Genomic DNA, 23,832 nt, shown 5'->3' with positions numbered 1-23,832 from the left:
TAAAACAAGCCTCCTGCCTTGGAGGTAGGGACACTATCAATTTGTCACTACCAACCAGAGCCAACCTGCAAGGTTTAAAATTTTTTAAAAAGCTTGGCAGTTAACTGTCAATCATTTTCGACAGAGTCTAACTCCATGGCAATGGCTGCAAGGTGCCATGCTTCCTATATTCTTGAGAACTCTCATGTTCCTACTGTTTCTTCATAGTGCAGATGCTTAAGACAATTTCTGCCTGTTGTGACTGTGGCCCATGACTGAGGCTGAGCACAGACCCAATGTAGCCCATTCTTTGACCAGGGCCACTGACAGACTATGGCCCTGTGCTCTAGATCCACAGCCAGAAGAAATATTTACTGAGCATCTATCCTGGTGTGCTCCTTAAGAATTTTAAATATTTCAATTAGCTTAATCCCATCCTTTCAAATTCCAGGCAATCTTGGCCTACTCTCCTGAATTTATCCTCTTGCATCATAAGTGAATGTTCACTTGACTGGATCCTGGGAATTTATTCTTCATTTACTCCCTGTAAAGCAAGTGTGTAGCCCATACAGTGTGGAGCTGGAGGAACACAGCAGGTCAGGCAGCATCAGAGGACCAGGACAGTCAACGTTTAGGGCCTAGACCCTTCATCAGAACTTTTGTACTTCAGGTCACTCCAAGTGCTTCAAAATTAAAAGAAAATATAAAATACATATAATTGATTTAAAAAAGTTATATTAAAAGACTCAATTTTCTGATCAGCAACTGAGCTGTGCAGACCAGAATACGCTGATGCATGTTTGCTGACATGTGGTTAGCTGATTTCCATTCTCCCGAATTTAACTGGTTCTAACATTCTGACAAACATAAACGTAAAAACCAAGCAGAATTCCAATTTTGAATCACAATCTGGTGGCTTCTCAAAGACAATTAAGAATGGTCAATAAAAATTTTGAATTAAATACAGAATGTGCTGGAGAAACTGCGCAGATCTAGCATCATCTGCTGGTTCTGAAGAAGGGTCTTCTCGATCTCGAGACCATTCCTCCTCAGATGCTTCCAGACCTGTTGAGTTTCTCCAGCACTTTGTCTTCATTTCAGGTCTCTGGAATCCATACAACTTCACCTTCAATAAAAGTTGTGGTCTTGCCAGTGACACACACAACTCAAGAACAAAATTTAAAAATCACACGGACGATTGCAAAACTGGATCATCAAATTCTGAAAGCCCCTTCAGTTAAATATCTGCAGATAATGTCAAGGCTAACTGTTGTGACTCGAGAAAATTTGGATGACATAAAAGAGTGTGCAGTATCTTTGAGAACAGGGATGCAACAGCATGAGGAAAGGCAAAAAAAAACACACTGGGAAGGGTGCAACTACTGTCTAAGAAAGAAAAAAATATTATGCATTAGTGTTAAACCACAAGGTTTATTGATATACAAGAGAAAATGGAAATGTAGTAGCATGTTACAGTTTATCAGGAAATAGGATAAAGAGTATACTTAAACAGCAGACATTATTCATTGTATAAACATAGCATGTTCAGATGCCTTTATTAAGATGACTGAACAGCTTTCAAACGGTCCTCATCACAAACATCTTGAAGCGTTTGAGTGAAAATTAGATGGTATGGCAAAAGCAATTTATTTGGGGATTGGGGGCTTAAGTTAGTTAATTACATCTTCAACGAGCATGATCATGTTTAAAACCATGTTGATATTTTCACATCAATAAAAATCTTATTTTGCACAAAGATGATATCTGATTTCTGGCAAAATAAATAATCCAAACCAAAACTCAGTACGAAATAGACACGCTGTGTCCATGGAAATGTACTCAGCATCGCCAGATTTCAGCTGAAGACAAAGGAAACAGCAATTTACAAACATGATGACATTGGAACTTGAGTAAATCTGTAAAATAAGCAGCATTGGTACTTCTTTAAAAAAAGAAAATTACATGGTTCAAGTATTAACTCAAATTTAGTATCGCTTTTCAAATTTTGCAGCGGTTACAGATCAATTTAATCAGACTGATGAAATCACACTGATATAGTGACTGACCAGATTCTGGAAATAGACACTTTCGTTTTACAATTTGGAAATAAGAGGGAGGCCATCATACATGTCTATCTTTAATTTACACCAATCAGATACTTTCTGAAGCACGCCCTTCTCCTGACCAAGTATCTGAGCAGCCCTTTTAAGTTTCGGTTCATTGCGTTCCAGGTACCGGCTTCCATCCATTTGCAATTGATTCAGCTTCTCCTTACGGTTTTCATCCAAGACTATGTCTTCACTCATGAAAGGATTGAACCTGAAGTACGTGTCAGGAGGCAGAAGTGCGTCAAGCATGGTGTGAACTTCTGAAATAAATGTTTCCAAGAAAAACTGCTTAGGAGAGCTCAAGGATTCTCAAAATAAAATTAAACATGTAGTAGATATGGGAAAGCTGAAGGCAGGTGTGAACATTGTATTATTTTATGTACATCATTTCTCAGTGTTTGGAGATTCAAACTAAGGGATACAAGTTGATCATAGAACCTACGTACTGAATGAATGGGTTTGCTGAGCAAACTAACTTTTCTTCAGGTTTTATGCAAACATGTTCTACACTGTCAGAATGAACGCCTCCGAGGCCATGCTTTGCTCAGGGTCATCGGCTAGTTTTTCAACAATATGCTGACCTTAGCGTTACAACCAACTTGCTGTGATGGTTCAGCATTCATTTTTGACAACAGTTGTCATGACATTCAAGTGTGATTTTTGTGTCATGTTGTACAGCATTTTGAGCTGTGAACCTACACCCACTATCAACCGGTGCTAAGTACACATAAACCCTTTGCAACCATCAGGATATCTCAGCACCTCTGCCTAGATCAAAATCCTAACAGCTTCCAGAGGTAAAAGAAGATTTGAACCCACTGATGTACCATTTCATGCTCATATCACACTTAAAACACTGATAAAGTGTGAGAATCCATGGGCAAGCAAATGTGTTGATTTATTGAATGTTGCAACGTCAGCTGATCTAGACTGCAGGAGTTAAAGGCAAATGGTACTGCAGAGGCAGGTGGATATGGAGCGATAAAGCAATTAATGGCAACCATTTGCAAAGTCCCAAGTTATTTGCAGCATTGATTACAGCAGCTGGGATTCAATTCAATTTAAAAATTGATTAAACTTGAAAGTGCATGTCAAAGTACTGTTCTTGGTACATATGCAAAATAATGAAAACCAATTACTGTCCTAAAGGCCAAAATTTATAAGCAGTTACAATTGTGCTGAGTTACACCAGTAGGTTATTAGCAGTAACATTCACTTCAATTTGGCCATTTACAATTCTGATCTTAAGGCAGTCAGGTCTAGTAAGCAGCTTAATTTCTCAACATTACAGATGCCAAACTAACAATTAGCATTGGAAAAATACATTTGTGAACAATAAATGACAAATTGTAAGTGTATCTTAAACCCAGTATTACAGGTATATTCAATTTTTTAGTCAGAAAAGAAGTTTCTGTTGCTTATTCATAAGAGTACCAGATCAATGCAGCACTCGGTCAATAGATGAGCCTAATAGATTTTATTGGACTCATTCTCTATTCCAATTTCAATCATCAGGTTTTCAACTCAAAACATACATTTTACGATGACCTACAAATAATCACTGAAACCACAAAATTGTGGAAGGTATAGTTCTTGATTGCAAAGGATACTTTTCCATCTGAAACGTGTTATCAAGAGCAATATATGTTGTAAAGTGATTTAGCACAAGTCATTAGGACTCTGATTTGATGAGGTATTACTCAATGCATGATCTCAACTGAATTGCATTAGGCTATTTTAGACTATTATTAAAGTACTTATGACTAAATTATCTTGTTACGAATGGACGGCATTCCTATAAACACTGGTGCCAGATCACAATTGGAAAATCCACTGTTGTTGAGGAAATTAGAAACTTCAGAGATTATCGGGACGACATGAACTGCAGCCAGTAGCACAACTGCTAAACGCCTATCAAGCAGCTGATATTTCTTTTACTTCAGCATCCAATTATCAATATTGAGTTGTTTTTATTTATTGATATTTATGTCACATAGGGAGCAATTTACAGTATCATCTGTATTCTGTTGGAAGCCTGGGAAAATGGTCTTTAAGATATCACAAACAGCTCTCGTGGGACAGGTATTTTAAATCAAACTATGATTATTTTTCACCTCCTTTAGTCACTGATTTATAGGGGACCTCAATCAGTTTCTATTTAACACAGAACGTTATAGAATGATTTTTGAACTGACAGCACCAGCTTTAGAGAGGCGATCAGGCATAACTGAGGTTTTGTAGAAGATTAAAGTGGTACTCAGGTCTCAAATAAAAAGTCAAAATAAATGGAGGCAGGCACTTGTACAAGTGAAAGCCTGCAGTTAGCTTAGCTGGCTAGGTACAGAGTTCAGTGATTCAGAATAATATCTGTGCAGGTGAGACTGTTGTTCCAGCTGAGGTAGTCCTAGGATTTGCCCCGGGAATGGTAGGCAATGGCAAACCATCAGAGGGGATAAAAAATTGGTTCGAGAAAATGGTCCAGGATGAAGCATCAGCAGACAATGAGTCAAGGAACTCCCTCCAAGAAGGGTCAATGTGACGTTGGTTTAAAGTGGGGTATTTAACCCTGTTGCACTGACAAACTGGCCAATTACATCATGTCTATTTATCCTTACATTTCTCGTTGGCTGATTTGCTCTATTTGAATTTTTGCAGACTACAGGTTTCAAAAGGGCTTCTTTTTTGGTGTTGCTGCCTTATTGATGGACTAATCCCAAATTAGAACACGACAGTATGTTAGTGTCAGTAGCATCTGACATATACACGAACACCAAATGAACATTTCTGTGCAGCTTGTGAGGTCTTCATGATTTATAAAGACAAATACATGAATTATACTTGGTTTATGTTACGTCACACAGGATTTAAAAGAGACTGCTCTTTTTAAAAAAAAATGTGCCTGTTATAAAAATGTGCATACAGGGATCCCAAATATATTCTCCTAAGGGGTGGGTGGATACTCCACATGAAAGGTCTTTTAAAAACAAAACTATTTGAATTAATTCCAAAGAAGATGTCAAGCTCCATAATGTATGAAAGAGGTGCCTAACTTTAAAAAACATTTCTAATATTAAAAGTCAATTAATGCTGGGTCTTTCATCCCTTCAACAAAGATGGTTGTGTACATCATTCAATACGTCTTTACCACGTTTAGTCACTAATGTTCTCATTAATCATCTCTGGCTGAGTCATGTGTAGAACAGCCCAAGTGAAGTCTGCAGGTTGGAAGGCCACAAGACCCGATTTAAATCATGGCAACATGTTCACAGATAGGGCATACATTTTAGTATCCCTCAATTTTCAGTTCTTGCCCTGACAACTGCCAAATTCATTTTAATTTCACCAATTTTAGAACTGATCCAGTTTCTTTAATCTGATCTTTCAAAGCATTATCTTGACTATTATTTCTAAATCGGGACAGTGTAAATTCAGAACATGGGAGCTGAACTGGTGGCGAAAAAAGAATTTGTGGCAGGAGTCAATATAGAAAAATGTTTAAAATGTTCATCCTACAATAACTAACCTTCTGTATCTGTGGCGCTGCTGATAACATTAGTCAGTTTTGCTTTGAGGCTTGTGTAGGTCACATTATTTTTCCCCAGTGCTTCATAGCGGCCTGTTCCTAGAGAGATTACACACTGAAATGGTGTGTTTGGCCACAGACGTTTGCACTCATGTAGAGCCAATGCACAAGGGTTGTTAATAAGCAACCCACCGTCCTATAGGAGAGAAAAACAAACAAATTAGTTAATCGTTTTGGCAATTTATCAATTTCTCTTATTCCGAAGGCATTAACTTTGTAGAGTTAGAATTCCACTGGTATGGGGTTGTGTGCAGCAGTAGTGCCTCTGCCTCTGGACTAGGAGGTCCAAGTCTGAACTGAAAAGAAGCTTTACAATGGATTTTTAAGTGAGTGGAATTATGCTGGATCATTCAGGTCTGTCCAGATTCCAAGAAATTAGTGACTGCAGTCTCTACGAAATAAGGACGAAACATTCAGGATCGGTCACATGTATGGATAATTCCAAATAATGCATGCACTTGGCACAGAGACCTGTGTATAAAGTAGCTTGAGAAAATTCTTTCAGCAGAACTTCAAAGATTAACACTGCGGGAGTTACCCTAGGTCAGAAGGTGTCGTGAAGACATCAAGTGTAGTTCTAGGCTGGCAAGCTGCAAACTCTCCTGGGTAACAACATTTGGGATTAATTTCAGAACCCAGGCTAGCGAAAGACAGTGATTCAGATATCTCTAGCACTGAAAAGCATGTGTTATTCGTTCAAGTACTTAACAAGTTAATTGAGTTTTATAGAGCTCCAAGCATCCCGGGCTCTAACTTGGTCTAAGTATATTCTATTATCTCTCAGAAGTGGGCAACACAGGTCTGAATAATTTGGACAAAATAACTGCAATTCCGGTGGCACCAGTTATCCTGTTGTAACTGGCAAAATGGTTAATCTTTCACTCCCCAGTGAGTCTTGGTACATTGTGACACATCAAATTCTAACAACAGAAAATTACTTCACTGCTTTTCCATTCTTGTCAGTCACACTAATTATCTAACCAGAGAAGGTCAGAAATCACATGACACCAGGTTACAGTCCAACAGCTCTATTTGAAAACACAAGCTTTCGGAGCCTCAGTCCTTCTTCAGGTGTTAGTGAGAGAGGTAGGATCAGACACAATGTATAAATAAAAGCTCAGTTCAACACTGGCACCTCCACACCCTCACCAGAGAGGGAAACAGCCAAAATTTCCTTATTATTCTCTCCATCCATCCCCTGATAAGCAATGGGAGAACAATTATAGCCTATATTGGTATTCAAGTTGAGACTGACTAAATCTGCACATTGAAAGTCAAACTTGGGACTTCTCATTCCAAAGCTCAAATTTGAATTGCCTTCATTAATGTATTCAAATAAAGACAGACGATAACAGGTTAAAAATCAAATCAAATTGAAAAACCAAGGTGGTAGGATATAGTCCATAACGCAAAGCACCAAGACTTGGAAAAATGTTACATCAGGCGACAATGATAAAGTGACATTAAATTTGGATTGTAAATTACTTCCAGCAAAGTATGTTCCTGACTGCAGCATAAAACTTTAGCTTGAAACAGGGGCAGTGAAGAGTGTCGGATAAACACTTTATTTTTCCCCCTTAGAACTGAACACTAGACTAACACAGCTTTAGAATTATAGTCACACAAGACACATTGCTAATTGACAAAACACAACATCAGCTTGCATTTACAGAGCATCTTTAACACAATTAAACAACCCAAGATGGCTCACAGAAGCAACATCAAAAATTTACACTCAAGTCACACAAAGAGATAGTAGGTCAGCTAAAATGAGGTATATTTTACAGAGCATTTTAAAAGGTGTAAAGAGGGGATAAAGAGGCCGAGAGACTAAAAGAGGACAAAAGTTGTGGACAGCTGAAAACCAAATTCAATTGAGGTTCACATGAGGCCAGAAGTGGAGAAATCTTGGAAGGTTGGGAGGCTGGAGGAAGTTAGAGATAGGGACGGGAAAGGCCATGGAGGGGATGAGTGAACAATGATGATAATTTTAAGAGGTATTTCCCGACTGAAGATGAACGCAAGCCAGTGTGTACGAGACTGACGGGTGAACAGGACTTGGTGCAATTTTAAATATGAGCAGCAGAGATTTGGATAAGTTCAAGTTTAAGGAAGGCTGGAACAGTGAGGCCAGTCAGGACCAGAGGCAAGTCTAGAAATGATAATGGCAATGATGAGACTGCAGCAATGTACTGGAAATGGAAATAGATGAATTTGTGCCAGAAACCCAAATCAGGGTCAAACAGGATGCCAAGGGTGCAAACAGTTTGGTTCAGATTACAGTGACCAGTGAAAAGCGTGAAGTTGAAAGCATGGGAAAAGAACTTATGGCAAGTAACCAAAGACAATATTGTCACGCAATGACCCTGCAGGATCCATTTAAAAAAAGAGACTTTATGTCTCCCCATCAAATATAAAACATGGAAACAACAAAGCAATATTCTCCAATTTACCTGTTTCAAACAAAACGAATAGGAACATTCAACGTTGTGGTAGTAGGCCCTTTGGACCAAGTTCATCGTTCAATAAGATCATGGCTGATTCGATTACTCCCACTTCGCCCCATATTTCACTCCTGTCCTGTGCCCATCTAGAACTTTTCTACCTCTGCCTTAAAAATATTCAAAGGCTCCCTCCCTTGAAAAGCAGTGGAAGAGTTGCTCAACACCCTCAGAAAAGAACGTTCCTTGTTAGTGTATTAAATGGTTGCCCTTATTTTTTAAATGCTCTCTCGATCTAATATTTTAGAAGTGTTAAAAAAGGCACCAATAAAAGACAATAAAATTAATGAATATTTTATGACAATTTACACAGTACATCACATTAAGAATGTGATCAAGCTTCTTCATTTTCCACCTGAAATGGCCTTCACAAAACATAATAATTATGAACTTAATGAAACTCATCTTCTCAATGAAAGTTTCTGCAAGTCCTGATTAACAATTTCAATTCAGAGCTGCTCTCAAGGTCAGTTCGTGACACGTTAAGGATTTTTCTTTCAATATTTATTCAGCAACTTTGCTTAGTTGATAACACTCACTTTAAGTGTGGCTCCCAATGTCCAATTTAACCATTTTAAAAGAACAATATCAATTGTTCATACTTCATAATGTTTCTCTTCCATACCCCATTCCTTGGCAAGGGAAAATTCTTCTGAACAATTGCTTGTGATGCATTTCGCAGGTGTAAACAGGCAAGACACAATGCAACTTCCACATCACCCAAAAAAGGGCGTAAAAGTTGTCAACTTGCCTGATAAGCCTGTTGTACAGAACATCAACATGGCTCATTGGGTAACATTCATCTCAATCAGAAAGCTATGGGTTCAAACCTTGGCTACATCTCCGTATTGACCGAGTGTATCACGAGGGCAACCTTCTTAATAGATAGCAAATGGAAACTCTGCACATCCTGAAAAATGTTGCTCACTCAACCAAAACTACAAAACCTTACAACTTAATGCAAACATTACTGCATGGTTGCAACAAACATTGGACATTTTAGGCTATCCTTCAGACAACATAAACTGCTTCGCCAAGGATGTAACGAAAAAAAACTTTGCTTCTATTTTAACTTCAAACTAACTTCTCAGAAAAAGAAAGATGGAAGTCACTCAAGAGACAAATGAGGGGCAAATAAGAAATTGACAAAATACACATACAAGAATATGAAGCCTTAGTCACATTACTAAAGTTATGATGAGGTTGACTTGCCTTTCAGTGCAACACTGAAGCAAAATAGTACAGATACTGGAAATCTGAAAATAAAAGAAAAATGCTGGAAATATTCAGCAAGTCTGATAGCACCAGTTCAGGCAGCTTTGTTGCAAGTGTAAATAAAACTTATACCTGAACTGTTCAATGAAAAGTTTTTGTCTTTTTTTCTTTAAACTCTATTTTTCTTCATACAAATATTGCCCAATCTGCTAAATATTTCCAGCACCGTGCATCTTCTAATCTCCTCTTCTAGTAGGAAGCAATTCAATTCCACCCAGTGACTCAACCATCAGAGGCTCATGTCATATTAGCTTCATTCAACACTGTCGCCTTTATATATGAGCCACAGAAAGAGAGAGAGATAAGGTGTTGTCAATTTTCATCAAATTGATACCCAACAGCTATAAGAAAGGGAATGCAGCCACATTTTACATTAAATCATCATGCTTGGCATATCAGATCAGCAGGAACCCAAGGAAAAGCTACTTTTGTCCTACAACCAATCATGTTTTTTACCTCAACTTCAGAAGAATGTTCTGACTGCATTGGTAAAATACTTCCATCTACCATGTTGGCTATTATTCAAGCAACTTTTATGAAAGTCCATCTAATTGAGGCCAAACAAAGAAAAGTTACAAATGGTTTTGTGTCACCAGACTAGATTGTGGCCTCCTCTACATCGGGGAAACCAAGCGGAGGCTTGGGGACCGCTTTGTGGAACACCTATGCTCGGTTCGCAACAAACAACTACACCTCCCAGTCGCAAACCATTTCAACTCCCCCTCCCATTCCTCAGACGACATGTCCATCCTGGGCCTCCTGCAGTGCCACAACGATGCCACCTGAAGGTTGCAGGACCAGCATCTCATATTTCGCTTGGGAATCCTGCAGCCCAATGGTATCAACGTGGACTTCACAAGCTTCAAAATCTCCCCTCCCCCGATTGCATCCCAAAATCAGCTCAGCTCGTCCCCGCCTCCCTAACCTGTACTCCCACCTATCCACTCCTCCCACCTCAAGCCCCACCCCCATCTCCTACCTGTTAGCCTCATCCCGTTTCCTTGACCTGTCCGTCCTCCCTGGACCGACATATCCCCTCCCTAACTCCCCACCTACGCTCACCTTTACTGGCTCCATCCCAGCCTTTTTGACCTGTCTGTCTCCTCTCCATCTATCTTCTCCTTTATCCATCTTCTATCTGCCTCCCCCCTCTCCCTTTTATTTCAGAATCCCCTTCCCCTCCCCCATTTCTGAAGAAGGGTCGAGACCCGAAACGTCAGCTTTCCTGCTCCTCTGATGCTGCTTGGCCTGCTGTGTTCATCCAGCTGTACACCTTGTTATCTTAGATTGAAACTACTTGTAATTGCTATCCTCACTGACTGGAACTAAAAGGCTGGTATTCCTGGAATCATTATTAAAAATTAACTATTTCAGCAAGATATGCAAAAAGTCCCCCAACTTTCCTGTCCATTTAGACCCAGGCAAACAGAAAACACGGACCTGATTTACCTGTACTTAGAAAAATTACCAATTTATTAGAAATAGATACTTGTTTAACTGTAGCTAGATCTATGAACTATTCACATACAACTCTTTAATTTAAAAATTGCTTTTAAAATCCCCCCAATACGTACATACAAACAGGCACAGACAAAAATAAGTGAAGGGTCAATGGACCAGACTTACTGAGTGTCTCCAATAATTTCTGTTTTTATTTCAGACTTTCAGCACCTGCAGTTTTTTGTTTTAAAGAAAGAAAAGGCATTGTGTGGGGGAGGAAAAAGTCCCCACAATGGCACCTGTCCACAAGGTTCACAGAGATGATCCTTTTGCCAAACAGGGCTTGCTTCTTTTCAAGCTCTTTTCTCAGTCACTTTTCATTTCCTTGCAGAAGGCACACAGAGAACCAGGTTCCCAAAATTCTGACTTATTGGTTAAAACCAATGGCTGACATCAACCGGTGAAAAGAACACACTGGCTTTCTTCAGGCTTTTAGTATTTTCTACTGCAGAGAGACACCTCCCTCTGGAAGTCTAAAGGCTTCTGTGATTGTTGTTGCCAGCAGGTAGTCTTGGTCAACCACAGCTAGTCACAACTTCACAAATCAATCAGCTGCATGTTGCTGGTCAAATCTCAATTTGTACACACCCTCTGGTGCCTTTCCATCTGCATCAAGCCTCCCCGACTGGTTGAGCAAAGCAGCAGTGTAAACATCATTTACAATACATTTCAACAGCTTGTTTTTAAGAAGTGCAGCAACCACTTCTGCAATTTTTGATTTTAAAGCAGCCTCCTTCCCATTTCCATTCACAATCAAAAGTACAAAAAAGAAAAACCATGTAATCTTTACATGGTTCAAGAGGGAGCTTTTTAGCTATAGAGAGAGATGATGATGTCCCTTCATTGCATTAACCTGAGCTGGATGCAAACCTCAAAAAGTGAAAAGGTAACGTCCCTATCAACGTTCTAACCAAAATCCTACTTCCTACAATAAAAAAAAACTTGTTTAAAAAGTCATCCTGCATTTAAACGCAGGACTAGGTGGAAACCTATAAACCGGGGACATCAAAGGGTTCGATCAAATATCCTTTATTCACAGGCACCCTTGCTTTAATAATGATGTTTCTAGATTTAGTAGATCAGACAAGCCAAATAATACAGAATTAGTTATACCACCTTCAGCATTTCTGTTTCTCATCCTCACTTGAAGCAGCACCAAATTCTAGGACCCAGGAAGTGCAATTGTATTTTGTTTAATTTCCAATTGTTATGCTTACTTGCTCATGGCTATAAGATCATTTTCTATTGACAAAGGGATGTCCTGATTCTGGTATTTGTTACGACAGTTTGTAAAAGGAGAAAATGACTGTTGTAGCACTGAAAGTCTGGCTGATTGGAGGTTGAAATGGGTTGATGTGAAGCTAAATTAAGTTCCTGCAGATCTCTACTCAGTGCTACTCTTCACATGCTGTAGCTACTAACTTTTGTAGCAGTGCATTGTGGGCGTTGTCTTCTCAGCTGTTCTGATGGAGTACGGTTGCACATCCTGGCTGGAGGCATTCCTAGAAGGTTGCTCACGGGAAGGTCTGACCATGTAACACTGGATCACAACCGGAGTATCTCTGGTTTAAAATGCAGTTTGCACCTATCCAAGTATGAGCATTCCAAGTAATTAATAGGTTTTAAATAAAGTGAAATTTTGTCACAAAAGCATTCTGAATGACATGTGTCATAATGACAAGTTTCTTTGACCATAAGGAGGTTCCTTACAATATATTTAAAAAGCCTAATGAATGATGAATTTATCATTTCTTTGCTGAATTAATTATTAATTTTGTAGATTGAGTTTATTATAGCTCTGAGGTACTTATCCATCTTTACATTTATGGTTTACCTGCCAAGTGTCACCTAAAACTAATTAAGGTAAAGGGAACGAGAGGGTCAAAAAACGTCACAAAGATGACTCCAGGACTTCATTTAAATGTAACACGGATTATAAAATGCTAAAGCGTCTAGCAAATGAACTGTAACAGGGACTGATTAATGATTCTGAAGGACGAGTTTCGTGCTCACTGACACCATGCATACAACTCGTATAAAGAGAAAATGAAAGATCTATCCATATAAACAAAACGCCAGTTGTGACAAATTACAAAAGGAAAAGCCAAAATGATTTTCTATCGGGTCTAAAGCAACGCTACACACAGAATGGAAATCACTGTGCCACAATAAACCCAATCTAAAACATGCCATTTACCTACAGGACAAATACTGAAAAACCAGAGTAGAATTAGCCCAACACACCTTAATAATATATATGATATATAAATAGATAAATATTTCCATACCACTATTCTAAATCTCCTCTAACCAAGCTATAAATAAACTTGTAGTGTGCAAAACAAGATTATGAATCTATAAACTTCCCACATTAACAGCATTTTATGTCTTATCTGTCATACATTCTCAGACTCAAAAATTTTGTTTATTCTGAAGTGTTAATCCTTATGGGAAAACATTTTAAATCAAAATGAAGATGCACAATGTAGGGAGACGCTAGTTAAAATTCAGGAAACCTGACCTGTAAAGAGAAATGGCCTCTACCCACCTGGAAACAGAGGATGGATCTACATCTGAGAAAACCTCTAATTGTCTGATGCTACTATTCTACCCAAACATTACTTTGATGCTACATTTTAGATACTGTCAATCCTGTTGTGTAATGCAAGCATGTTCCGTTTATATTTTTAATAACTGTTTTTCAACTGCACAGTTTTATAGAGTCTACAGTTTTCTATTTACTGAATACATAGAATAGCAATCTATCCAAGTCAGAAACAGAACCATGTCTTGGTAACTCAAATGGTTATTTTTGCTTTGATGCTGCAAGCTCCGACTACTTACGTGTGTTTATTAATTGAACTTGCCGACTGCAGGATAATTTATTGCATGTTTCTGGATTAAATTATTCAGAAGATTAATCATTCTACATCAGTTAACCTTTCAAAAAAAAAAAATGGAGCTTGCTTTACACTAATGTTCGTTTCTAAGGAAGGAATAAAATCATTGTTTAGTTTGCGAGCAAGTTCTGAACGGTACTCAAATAGGGATCACTCAGCAACAAACTAATTAGAGCTTTCTTATTGAAATTTCAATATCTATTTCTCCTTTTAGGCTAAGAGCTTCGATTACACTAAACAAACCAACCTCAACAGTCCTCTGCAACAGAGAATTCACAGATTCACTACCCTCAGAGAAGAAATTCCTCCTGATGTCTGTCTTCAACAGGAGACCTCTTGGTCTGAGATTACATGCTCGGCTCCTAAGTCTCCCACAAAGTGAAGCAACGTTTTCACATCAACCCTGTCAAGACCCCCCAAGGATTTTTTGTGTGTGTCAACAAGGTTGCCTCTCAATCTTCTAAACTCCACTGAGTACAGACCCAACCTATTCAACCACTGCACGCAAGACAGTCCGTACATACCCCAGATCAGCCGAGTGAACCCCCTCAGGACTAACCCCAATGCTAGTTTTTCTTTTCCTTAGATAAGGGACTCAAAGCTAAGGGACACAGCAGTTCCAGTGTGGTCGGAGTAGTGTCTTGTGTAATTTTAGCAAGACCTCCCTATTTTGTATACTTGATACCCCAAACTGGTCCATATCCCTCTGCAGACTCTTTTGTTATCCTTATCACTTGCCTTCCCACCTATTTTTGTGTCATCCACAAACTTTGGTTTGTACCATAATTTGTGTCTTTTTAAACCCATCACCACAGATTGTAAATAATTGCAGCCCCAGCTCTGATTCCTGCAGCTGTTCAACTAATACATATGGTCTGCGTCACGTTTTAAAACAAAAAGATCTGCCAACTTGGCTTCTTATTAAACACAGTAATCAGTTTATTATCAAAACAAAGCTTATTCAATATATGTGCAGTAATACAGACACAGCCAGTAATATAGAAGCATAAAATTATCCCGAGAACACACTCCGATGTGCACGTGCCCACAATCAAGAAAGTAGCTTTGAATGTATGACATTTTTAGAAAGTGAATACAATGGTCTTGTTTATTTCATAATGTTAGGTTAAAAAACAGAATTCTTCATATGATTGTAGACAGAGAAAACTATGAGGATGCTATATTATCTTGGAGCTGGTCTCAATGCTTAGGAAATGACTCAGTTGAACCCATAATAACTATTCTGCAACAACAGTTGTAAGCACACTGGCATTTATCAATGACTTTAAACACTGGCAGAAAAGATTTCAGTAACCTAAGAACAGCTCTGCTTTTGTTCAGTCCTCTATATGGTGAATTCAAAAGTTCAAAATAGGTCGCTCAAGGCTACTGTAATAATTTTTGATCAATCACTTTTTAATCACAGCTGACTGAATCTTTCCTTTGAAAACTCATAACTTGGACTGGAAGAGACAACCTAACTATGACTTTTCATTTGTGCTCTTTCATTTTCAAAACTAGCTCACAAATAAATTATAATCTGAAACCTATTTAGAAAATTCACTACCTGACTTCCAGATTGAAATTGAGAAAAATGTTATCTTTATGAAAGGCAAAGCCTCAGTTGTCATTGTATATTGACTGTTGTGAATATAAGGAACAGGATTTAAAATCTAGTCAGCTGAAAACCAGACGTGTTTCTGTCATGATATCTGGGTGCTGATCCTAGAACAGAGTAAGTGTTGAAATGCAGAGGCCTTTCTTGTGCTGATTCCAGAGGACAGGATCAGAGAGAGCGTCAGTAGAGTACAGTAACGTCAGTCTCAACCAGGCTCCTATTTCTCTGGAAACAAAGCTGCTTGCTACACAGGATTGTCAGGGATTCTGTCCTTAAGGGTTGGCAGTCCCAGGGAACTCACAGTTAAAGCTTCATTAAAGCTGGGATATATCTAAATGTGTTTTCACTAATCCCAGTGAATCTATGACAATTGGTCTCAGTCCTGCACTATTTTATAAGAAAGAAAAACATGCTTCCAATCTTCTCATCTAACAGGAGTAATCAAAAGTCTTTTTGGGGTTACGAAAGAACAAAGCTATTAGTACAACAGCAGTGACATGAAGTGAAAATAATGGAGAATTTTGGTTCGTGATATACAATTCTCCATTTTCCCCTAATTTTTATTTTCCATTTCCAGGGTCTGTTTTGTATTAGGGTGCTGACTTACATTGGTTTAATATCTCAACTACACTTGCAGCCTTCATTCATGACTCTCGGCAGCAAGTCTTGGCCAAATGTAAGTAGTTGGCATCAAGTCATGCCCACAAGACAAAAAATGTTGTTGGGCCGAAGGAGCAGGCGTTGGTGCAGACAAATAAGTCATTTCCTAAAAGGTAAATTTTAGGCAGTACCTTAAAAGGAAGAGTGGCAGAGAGGTCTGTAAAAGCAATTTTAGATCTAAGGGCCGAGATAACTGAGGCCGATGATTGAACGAAAGGAAGAGGAATGGATAAGGTTTTAGCACAGAAGGAACACAATTCTCTAAACATTGTTGAGCTGAAGGTGATTGGAGATAAGGAGGCACAAGACCAAATTGTTATTTACATTTGTTGGAGTGCTTCTGATTTCATCACCAGATCATTTTTCGTATTCTTGCCACGAGAAGGCGCCCTGACCCATTTTACACACCTTATGGAGGCACGTAATATGCAGTTGTTGTGATTTAACTGGGAAGATTACACTGATAATCCACAGGTCCCACTGTTCCACAAGCTGACACAAAATGCTAAAAACCCAGTTGGACCTCCAAGTTGATCAGTTAGCTGACTCGCTGCTATTGCAGATGAAAGCAATTAACACCAGTTTCTGCCACTAACAGAAAATAACAATTTATTGTAATTTAAAGTGACTTAAACTATTCCCCCTTTAAAAAAGTTCAAGCGCACACACGCTCACAATTAACACAGGCAAAAGGCAAATGATTTGACACAGATACTAAGGGTGGAATAGAAACTATAGATAGAGAACAAAATTTTGAGGATAAAAACTCCAGGTGACAAAAGTGCATTAAATAATCTCACACAGACAACATTCTGACTTTAAGGCCGCATTTGAATGGGTGGTGTCAAGGAGCCCGAACAAATCTGGAGTCAACAGGAATCGGGGAAACTCTACTGGTTTGAGTCATACCTGGTACAAAGGAAGATGGCTGTGATTGTTGGAAGTCAGTCACCTCAACTTCAGGATATCTCTGCAGGAGTTCCTCAGGATAGTGTCCTCAGCCAACCATCTTTGACCGCTTCTTCAATAGCCTTCATAAGGTCAAAAGTGGTGGTGCTTGCTGATTATTGCACAATGTTCATCACCATTCACAATTCCTCAGGGACTGAAGCAGTCCACATCCAAAGACATAGACAGTTTCCAGGTTTGAGTTGACAAGTAATATTTCCACCCCACAAGTGCCAGGCAATGGCCCTAACTATCATCTTTGACATTTAATGGCATGAGCACCACTGAACACCGCACTATTAAATTCCTAGCGGTTACCAATGACCAGAAACTGAGCTGGACTGACCACATAAATACTGTAGCTACAAGATCAAGGCAGAAACTACTGAGTAACTGCAGTAATTCACCTCCCGACTCCCCAAAGCCTGTCCACCATCTACAAAAGGCACAAGTCAGGGATGTGGTGAAATACTCCCCACTTGCTTGGATGATTGCAACTCCAACAAAACTCGAGAAGCTCGATACCATCCAGGACAAAACAGCTGGATAATAGTTTGTGGATGTGGTGCCACTCACTTCTTCCACCACCGATGCTCAGTGCATCTAACCATAGCACTGCAGAAATTCACCCAAGCTCATTTTCCACCACCTTCCATACGCATGACTACTTTCATGTAGATGGGCAAATACAGCAGATACATGGTAACACAACAATGTGAGAGATCCCCTCCAAGCCATTCACCATCATGACTTGGAAATATGTCAATGTTTCCGTTTTGCTGTTTGGTCAAAATCCTCAAATTCTCTCCTCGTGGTAATCTCAGTGTATCTATAGCAGATGTACTACAGCAGTTTAATCGGGTAGGTCACCATTCCTCATGGCCATCTGGGAATGGGAATGGGAATGGGAATGGGAATGGGAATGCTGGCCCAGCTAGCAATGTCCACATCACATAACCTTTTGATTTTTTAAAATCACTGATGACACACTTATCTGTAAAGTGATGATTGTTCTGATGTGAGTTGATCAGGTGGACCTAGGTCTTTTCTGGTTAGAGTTCTCCCTTACAAACTTTCTTGGTCCTTACCCTTTCACTCACACAGTAAGAAATGGACAGTAAGATATTTTCAATTTGCAAATTCTGCATGTCTCTGGCTATCTTGCAACCACAGACTTGGAGTAAACTGTAGCTCAACTAATCTGAGGTCTGTCATCAGGCAGTCTTTCCTGAACTCAAAAGGTCTTGATGCCACTCAGTCCAAGGTGAAAAGAACTCACTGCTTTGCAAAAAAAGCAACATTCTCTATGACACCTAAAAATGTGCATTACTTGATTTTACAAAGTTGAAAACTTCTCCAGATATTTTAGCTATATAGCAGTGTCTGACATCCCTTCCAGTTTATTGTCCAAAAACAAAAGGCATGTGGCCCTTTACAGGCCACTGTTTTTGATGGGAAGCAGGGTGACTCACTTCCTGCCAATATTTAGCCAATTTTATGACATCAGGTGAACAAACTTTGTTAGTGGAACCTTGAGTACATAAATTAGCCATCACATTTGCCTTCACAGAAGTAATTATAGTTCAAAGTATTTAACTTTTGTAGATTGTTTTGAAACTATCAGGACATGAAAGGTATTGTTTTAAATACAATTTTAATAACTGTCAAAAAAAAAAAGGTGTACCAATGGCAACGCACAGACGTGGGATAATGCAGTTAGCCATACCTGATGAAGGTCATTGCCAATCGCATATTCTTGGAAATAGCCAGGTGCTGCCGAGGATGCTCGAATTGCCTGCCATAGCTTATATTTACAGCCACCCATATAGCGTGACCGTACACTGGGAAGGTGATTGTAGTTTCTGAAGACGAATGCTTTCAGTGGTGTCCCTTTATTTACAATAGTACTTACAGCTGCCACCTGAAAATTAAAGCATGATAAACATTCAACCACATCGTTCAAGATGAAATACTTGTCCTCATTTTTATAAGGGGCCACTGTAACAAGTTCAGAATTAACTCCTGTACACAATGCAACTCAACTCATTGTTTTTACATTATATTCCACCGCCAGGTCTCCTTTAGCCTTCATATGCAAACTCAATTTTCAAAGGTCACTTACAAAAATTCCTATGAACTTGATTTGAATATTTTAATAGATTTAGAAAGCGCATTCTGCAATTTTACTCAGTTGAAATAAAAGTTATTAAAATGATGTGGAGGTAAACAACACACGACTTAGTAACTAGTAATTGCCTGCTCCATTCCACCCATCCCAGTTTCCTTCTCTTTCAGCACAAGCCTCCTTGGGCCATGTGACCTCTGCAATCAAACATACAGTGGACTCACTATCACTATCAACTGACTGTATTTGTTCCTAGGTAACACAAGGCACTCGTTCTGTCTTAACTCTTGCTCTCCTATAACATGGTACACAGCATTAAGATGACTATTTGAAACTGGCACCTTCGTAGACTCCCCGCAACGATCGCCAGGCGAGGAACACTTCAGCAGTCAAGGACATTCAGCTTAGCGTCCTCCAAGGCGGTCTTCCAGATACACAACATAGAATCATCGAGCAGAAACTGATAGCCAAGTTCCATGCTCAAGAGGATGGATTCAACCGTTACCTTGGGTTCATTTGTAATTCACAACAGGGTGTGACACCATCCATGATGGTTTTAAGTTCTGCAAGTTTCAGTACTTGGACTACTGTCAATTCTAAGCTACAGTAGCAATTTGAATAGCAAAATCTAACGTAAAAGCAATAGCCAGCAGCAATGTTAAATATCAGATCAGATTTAAATTGGTGAGTTAACTTTAGATAGCCATGATGTATTAATTTAATTGGGGATAAATGAAAGGAATTGTGTTTTAATCACTCTGTTCAGACATGTTATGACATCTGTTACAAGTGGGACTTCAACTTGGATCTTCTGTCCTAGAGGTAGGGACACCACCATTGTACCACAAGATCCAATGTCTCGAATTTAAATTCCACTAGCTGTGGTGGGATTTAAACTAGTATCCCCAGAGAATTAGCTTGGTTTCTGGATTACTAGTCCACTACCACTATGCCACCAGCTCCCCTAAACAGTGTAGGCTTCATCTTTGGATGGTCTGAAATCAAGCCGTTCGTTAACACCTGAAAGCACTGATCAATTACATCCCACAGGCTGGTGAAAAGTATATGATAAGCAAGTCTCAGTGGTTGACAAAGGGTCAAAGAAATAACAAAGATGATAGATTAAATTTCTACATGAAAAGAAATAAGCAGACTGATTCCTGAAATACTGCCAAGATGGTAAACCTTCAGTGGTTAGGTTAGCACTTTATAAAGCACTAGTCATTGCAGTTATGTTATTACAGCTCTGGTTAAGCTAGAAAAACAAATTGTTGGAGAGGGTAGGAGAAAGTAGCTCAGCAACCCCAAATGGAATGGCAATGAGCCACGAACAAAGACCAAAGCTCGGCCTTTCCAGTTTTAGTTCAATTTAGCTCTTAAATACAGAGAGATATTTTACTGTGTTAAAGGCTTTATATATATGCCAGTTGTTTCATTATAATCTAGAAGGAAGACAATGAAGCCTCACTGGAGAAAACACAATATTAAATGGCAAATATTGGTGAGGTGAACCCAGAACTTTACTTCATATTAGGCAGGAAAGTTAAGACAAGGGGAGAATTTAAATTAGTCAAAAAAGTGCATTTAAATGTATATCTAAGAAACGCATTCACTGAAAAAATGCTAAATATTGGAATAATGAATTAAAGTAATGGAAGCAAAAATGTTAGGAATGTTGGAATATTACAACTTTAGTTGCATATTAGAAAATGGGCGTACAAAGTAGATAAGTTACTGTGTGTCACAAGGTTTACACTCATATTTTATGTTCTCATTGGCAGAATACAAATGAAATTTGTGACTACTGCAGAATACCAATTAGGGACAAACACATAGCTTCTTTTTCCCTTTTCTAGCTTAGGAGCACGAAGGCCCTTGCAACATAAAGCCACCACGTAATTTAACAAGATAAACTTATTGCCTGGAAATCGTTCACACAAGTTTCACATGTATGTTGAGAGATTAAGTGTCAAGGTAACACTGTTAGGAGCCACATTGAGTTGTTGAGATGGGGCAAGTTAAAAAGTGACACAGACTGAGTAGGTGGGCAGGCTATGGCAAATGGATTTCAATGTGGGAAAACGGAGATACTTGCTATGGGGGAAGACATTAGGAATTGTGGACGAGCGAATAAATGTGGGAGACTAAAGGTTGGTGCAGAAATGCAAAAAAAAAAGACCAAACTTCAAAGCTCAACCAGTAAAAGAACTTTTATTATTCATGTATTCCTCAGCTTCTATAGATATTTTTTCTGCTGACCTACACCTTGTTGCTTTGTATTAAGAAATTCAGTTGGAAATATCCAGGAATACTATTCTTCAATGACAGAATCCTCAGCATTATATTCCGACCTCCTAAATTTAAAATAATCTTCCTTAATCCATTAATTAATTTCAGAAGAACAATAAAACAGGGATTATATATGTGTCTAAGTAATTCTAAGTAATTTCTACAACAGAATGATTTTACAATATTACCTAACATATATTGTCTATGATTAAACGCCATTGAAGAAAATCAATATACTTAATATAGTTCTCGTCATACTTTCACATTGTGGGACCATAGATTAGGATCAGAAACAGCACTACTAACAGCATTGCAAAATTAATACATAATCAAGGAGAGGCAGTAGATGTAATATATTTAGATTTTAAGAGGTGTTTGTTACGGCACCACACATTCGGCTACTTAAATTAAAAAAAAAGATAAGGGAAGGTATTTTGAGGATGATGACCTAAAACTAGTGGAGTGCCATGGGAATCCGTGCTGGGGACACTATTATTAACAATATACATTAATGACTTGGATGACAGACGTCAATGTACTGTACCCAAGTCGGCAGATGACAAAATGAGTTGCGAAGGCAAATGGTGAAGATGACACAAAGATTCTGCAGAGGGATATAAACAGGTTAAGCGAGTGGGCAAAAACTAGCCTAATGGAATGTCATATGAGAAAACATGAGATCATGTAAGAAGAAAGAAGGAGCTGAAAATTATTTAAACTGAGAAAGATTGCAGAAAGCTACAGAACTGAAGAATTTGAAAATCCTGGATCATGAATCACAAAAAGCTAGGATCAAACTTTAGTGGTGATAAAGAAAGTAAATGCAATGTGGCCTTTATTTCAAAGGGAATGGAGTATAAAAGTAGGGAGGTTTTGCTAAAACTATACAAGATGAGAGACACCACAACAAGAATACTACCAACAGTTTTGGGTCCCCTGTCTTCGGAAAAGGTATACTGGCATTGAAGGCAGTCCAGAGAAAGTTCACGTGGCTGCTACCAAATCTGGAGTGACTATCTTATGACTATTGGTTGAGTAGTTTGGACTTGTACTCATTGAAATTTAGAAGAATAAGAGATTACTTTATGAAAAGAGAAGATTCCCGGGGCAACGAGACAGGGTAGATGCAGAAAGGTTGTTTCCATTTGTGGGGGAGTCTAGGACCTGGGGAAATAATCTCAGAAATACTGGTTCACCATTTAAGACATAAATGAGAGGGAATTTCTTCTCTCAAAAGTGTGGTGAATCTGTGGATTTTTTTTTTTACTGCAAAAGGCTGTCATGGCTGGATCATTAACGATATTCAAGGCTAAGACAGGCAGATTTTAAATTACTAAGGGAATCAATGGTTACTGGGAAAATAACTAAAAAGTGGAGGAGCTGACCATTATCAGATCAGCCATGATCTCACTGAATGGTGGAGCAGAATCAATAGACTGAATGGCTTCCTTTTACTCCTCTGTCTTATAAAAGGGATGCTCCTGAACTCATCTCCTGAACATATCAAGGGACCCATTTGAAAGACAGCAGAACATATGAAGAAAATATTTTAAAATGGTACATTAAGTGCACTGAAAATAACTTTCATTATCACTAAAGCATTGTAGAAATTTTTTCCATTATATTATTTTAGAAATTGGATTGTCGTTGATTATATTCATCCATTTATTTCTACTGGCCAGCACTAATTTTAATTACATTAGCCAGATAAGAAAAAGCATGACCTACAAACCTACGAAAATTAAATTTGGACTGTGTGTTAAGCTAATCTCAATCGATGACTCCACAACCTGAAAAATGTATCAAGGTACTATTGCATAAATTTTAGTTGGCAGCTTTGCATATTACAACTTAATTGATCGAAACAATGTTTAAGTAATTGCCTACCCTAACAAAAAAAGGCCAAGGAATCTTCAGAAACAGCAGAAAAAAAGACTCTCAAATAGATGCCAATACTTACGAGGTTAGATGGTTCCACTTGTATACTGATCAATGATGTGGAAAATGTTTATTTAAATACACAATTACTGAACCAAGGTCTAACTCCTACAAGGACAATATGGTTTCTCATACGTTTGGAGACTGCTATTTTTGGATTTAACATACTAAAAGGTTCATGCAGGGATCTCAAAATCTGTGTAATCCATTTCATGTTGCATGTATATAACATTTTCAGTTTCTTCACTTTAGCTTTCTAGCAATTTTTATGTGGCATGTTGGCTCTGCATCGATGTATAATGGTAACATCTTCCAACACTGCATATTCACCAGAGACCCATTTTGAGACAGTTGTAACGAGAAAGGCTTTGTAGATGCTTCTGAGATGCACAATTTTAAAGCATCACA

At 38.5% G+C, this 23,832-nt stretch overlaps 1 protein-coding gene across 1 annotated transcript in view; it reads right to left on the bottom strand.

Annotated features, from left to right (window-relative positions):
* Positions 1-1,390: 1,390 nt before the first annotated feature.
* The window catches only part of pnpla8 (patatin-like phospholipase domain containing 8), a 56,059-nt gene continuing 33,617 nt past the window's right edge, over positions 1,391-23,832 (bottom strand). The window contains exons 8-10 of the mRNA XM_020516419.2: positions 18,799-18,993; positions 5,611-5,806; positions 1,391-2,347 (exon numbers count right to left, since the gene is read on the bottom strand). Coding sequence (XP_020372008.1) covers positions 2,073-2,347; positions 5,611-5,806; positions 18,799-18,993 — 666 coding nt within the window. The 3' untranslated portion in view covers positions 1,391-2,072. The remainder of the gene's footprint in view (positions 2,348-5,610; positions 5,807-18,798; positions 18,994-23,832) is intronic.

Source organism: Rhincodon typus, chromosome 18 (genome assembly GCF_021869965.1).
Source record: "Rhincodon typus isolate 14 chromosome 18, sRhiTyp1.1, whole genome shotgun sequence".
NCBI lineage: Eukaryota > Metazoa > Chordata > Chondrichthyes > Orectolobiformes > Rhincodontidae > Rhincodon > Rhincodon typus.
This window is presented reverse-complemented; position numbering and strand designations above follow the sequence as displayed.